Source organism: Pundamilia nyererei, unplaced genomic scaffold, assembly GCF_000239375.1.
Source record: "Pundamilia nyererei isolate P.nyererei 1_Seehausen unplaced genomic scaffold, PunNye1.0 scaffold00421, whole genome shotgun sequence".
Taxonomy (NCBI): domain Eukaryota; kingdom Metazoa; phylum Chordata; class Actinopteri; order Cichliformes; family Cichlidae; genus Pundamilia; species Pundamilia nyererei.
In genome coordinates this window covers 161,350-164,577 of record NW_005187822.1, presented here as the reverse complement: position 1 = coordinate 164,577, position 3,228 = coordinate 161,350, and the positions used below count along the sequence as shown (strand labels likewise).

The following is a 3,228-nucleotide window of genomic DNA, read 5'->3' as shown; positions in this document are numbered from 1 at the left end:
GACCAATCAAAGGGTTGCCAATCAATGTTTCTACTATCGATGCGTAGCCCCTGTTAAGCCACCCAGTGATCTCACATTACTTCATCCAGCTATACTAATCGTCAACAACAGGTGTGTTCGGAGAACCGGGATAGCGAGGTCAAAGTAGACGCGATGATTTGATCTTGGATGTGTCATTTGATCTTGGATGTAGTAAGCGAGGTACGAAGAACGGACCCCAGGTATACAGCACAGGTTCAGGCTTTGTTTATCTAACACGCAGGACGCCATGACTCACCCGGGCCCCATCTCATTGGTCAGCATTGTCCTCGTACTCCTGCTAAGCCCCGCCTCCTCAGAGACCAGTGCTCTGCAGGACCTGATCAGCAGGAACGCGGACTTTGGCGCCCGTCTGTACCGAGTACTCGCCGCCCGCACTGACGAGAACGTCCTACTGTGTCCGTTCACTTTGTCTGCTGCTCTGACAGTGCTGCTGAGTGCCACCAACGGACAGACCCGCGAGCAGTTGCAGGCGGGACTTACGCTGACCAGGCTGGACGCTCAGACACTCCCAGGTGGGTTTAAGGTCAAGGGTCACCAGATTCTGGTTGTGGTTCAGGTTCTAAGTGGTGCTCCTGTGCTCAGATGTGTTTCAGACTCTGAGGAACGCCATTCCGACAGTCTCTCTGCAGCAGGGTGCGGCCATCTTCCCCTCTCAGAGTGTCCAAGTGGCCTCATCCTACCTGAACCTGGTTCAGACCAAGCTCGGAGGCACAGTTCAGGGTGTGGACTACACAAATGCTTATGAAGCCATCAACACCATCAACCAGTGGGCGCTGGAGCAGACTGTAGACCAGGTCCAGGATTTCATTTCCGAAGTGGACCATCAGACCCAGCTGCTGCTCGCCGCCGTTACAGCCTACAGAGGTATGTATCATCTGCCAGAGGGCAGGACTTAGAGTGTTGAAGCAGTCCTGCGAGGCTCCACAACTCCACCTCCTCAGTCTTTGAACTAAGGTGTGACAGCTCTTTTGATTGTCCTGTGTTCTTGATCCACGCTCTGCCGGTATGCCGATAGCATGGAGTCCGCATCAACATGCTTAAAATCTCCACACCAATTAAAGTGTCAGGACGTTAATACCGTAGGTCACTAACAGTCCTGTGCATGACTCCTCTGCTGGACGTCAGAAGAACTGCAGCTTGTCTCAATAATATGTTCAAATAAAGTTTCTGTGTGTTTCAGCAAGCTTCACTCCGCCCTTTAATGCGTCGTCCACTCAGGACGAGCGGTTCTATGTGGATAGCTATCATGTCGTCATGGTTCCGATGATGTTTAGGGCCGATAAGTACTTGCTGGCGTACGATGCTGCGGTGAAGGCTGGCGTGCTGAAGCTGCCGATGACAGACGGCGCAGCCATGTTGGCCGTGCTTCCCGATGAAGGTGTGGACGTCACCGCCGTGGAGGAGGAAGTTACGGCTGATAAGATCCAGGCCTGGATCCGCCAGCTAAAGAAGACGTGAGGCCCTCTTCCTTTCCTTTCCTTTCCTTTCCTTTCCTTTCCTTTCCTTTCCTTTCCTTTCCTTTCCTTCCTTCCTTCCTTCCTTCCGTCCTCCCTCCTATACTGTTCTTCCTCCCACTGGCTTCTTAATTAAAACCAGGAAATAAATGTTCTTCTTTTGTAAATAGGAAATTGGAGGTACAGTTTCCTCGCTTTTCATTGGACCGTTCATACTCACTTAAGGATGCACTGCAGACTCTTGACATCACCCAGGTGTTTCAGGATGACGCTGACCTCAGCAACATGGGTGGAGCTGAAGGGTCCAAACTTAAACAGGTGAGTGTCTGCCACATTAAGAGCTGTTTGGATATGAGGCATCTCCACCTGGAGGGGGTTGTGATGTCATCACAACCACCTGGAGGGGGGTTGTGATGACATCAAAGGGCAGAGTTCAGAATAAATTCTCTTTATGGTTAAACCTGTAATTCCAGGTGTTGGAGCTATTTATTCTTTATTTTTATTATTTTTGAAATTTGTTAAAGCTTGTTGTTGGTTTACTCATATTTTCGGGTTGTTTGCTAGTTTAATTTGTAGGTTAATACTTCTTTTTCTTTTTTTGTTGTTATTGTTTATCTTGTTAAGTCAGGTAGGAAGAACTCTAGGACCATTTTCTGTAAGTAAAAGGACTGGTATAGGACCAGCATGCACTGGGGTGGGCCTATGGTTTTTACCAGCTTTTCCTTCCCACTGTTGCCAAAGTGGCATCATATGACTGTTGGATTTTTCTCTGTATGTATTATTGTAGGGTCTACATTACAATATAAAGCACCTTGAGGCAACCGTTGCTGAGATTTGGCGCTGTATAAATAAAAAAACAAAAACAAAAAAACAAGAGCCTGGAGCATCTAACATCCAGCCAAAAGGGGTAAAAATTTGCCGGTCAATCACTTTTTATGTGATCACAAGCGTCCCCTGGGTCATCATCCTTTCTGAAACATAGGACTGAGCCCTGAACTGTGGTCAGAGGTCAGGAAGCCCTTTTCACCACCAAATTTCATAAAGGACTAGAAACCTTTTTGCCCTCAGTTATCTCCTTCAAGTTGCCATTACAGAGAATACAGGTTTAAGTCATTTCAGTGTTCGCTTCACTTTTCAGACCCAGACATTACGTCCATATTTTAGAGTGTCCATGGTCACAGAGATTTGATCACCTGATGATGACATCTGTGTTGATTTATTCAGGAAAGGTTTAAATCAGGGGTGTCAAACTCCAGGCCTCGCGTGCCGGTGTCCTGCAGGTTTTGAATCGCACCCTGGGTTAACACACCTGAATCAAATGATTAGTTCATTACCAGGCCTCTGGAGAACTTCAAGAAATGCTGAGGAGTCATTTAGCCCTTTAAATCAGCTGTGTTGGATCAAGGACACATCTAAAACCTCCAGGACACCGGCACTCGAGGCCTGGAGGTGCCTAACCCTGGTTTAAATAATCGAGATTCTGCTGTGGTTTCTTCTCCACTCAGGTGTATCATACGTCCGTCATCTCCGTTGAAGAGAGCAGCAGTGACACCAGCGCCGGAGATGCAGTGTTCTCCTCACCTCCTCCTCGACTGACATTCAACAGACCCTTCATCTTCATCATCTACCATCAAAGCACCAGTGGCCTGATGTTCATTGGCCGAGTCAACGACCCCACCTGCAAATAAATGGGCCCAAACACCAACCCAAGCCTCCCCGGCGGCAAACAGTC

At 48.2% G+C, this 3,228-nt stretch overlaps 1 protein-coding gene across 1 annotated transcript in view; it reads left to right on the top strand.

Annotated features, from left to right (window-relative positions):
* Window positions 1-3,222, top strand: part of LOC102199064 (protein Z-dependent protease inhibitor-like) — a 6,776-nt gene extending 3,554 nt beyond the window's left edge. Inside the window, exons 2-6 of the mRNA XM_005753327.2 lie at window positions 263-554; window positions 625-906; window positions 1,223-1,496; window positions 1,667-1,814; window positions 3,002-3,222. Coding sequence (XP_005753384.1) covers window positions 269-554; window positions 625-906; window positions 1,223-1,496; window positions 1,667-1,814; window positions 3,002-3,184 — 1,173 coding nt within the window. The 5' untranslated portion in view covers window positions 263-268 and the 3' untranslated portion in view covers window positions 3,185-3,222. The remainder of the gene's footprint in view (window positions 1-262; window positions 555-624; window positions 907-1,222; window positions 1,497-1,666; window positions 1,815-3,001) is intronic.
* The last annotated feature ends 6 nt before the right edge of the window (window positions 3,223-3,228 follow it).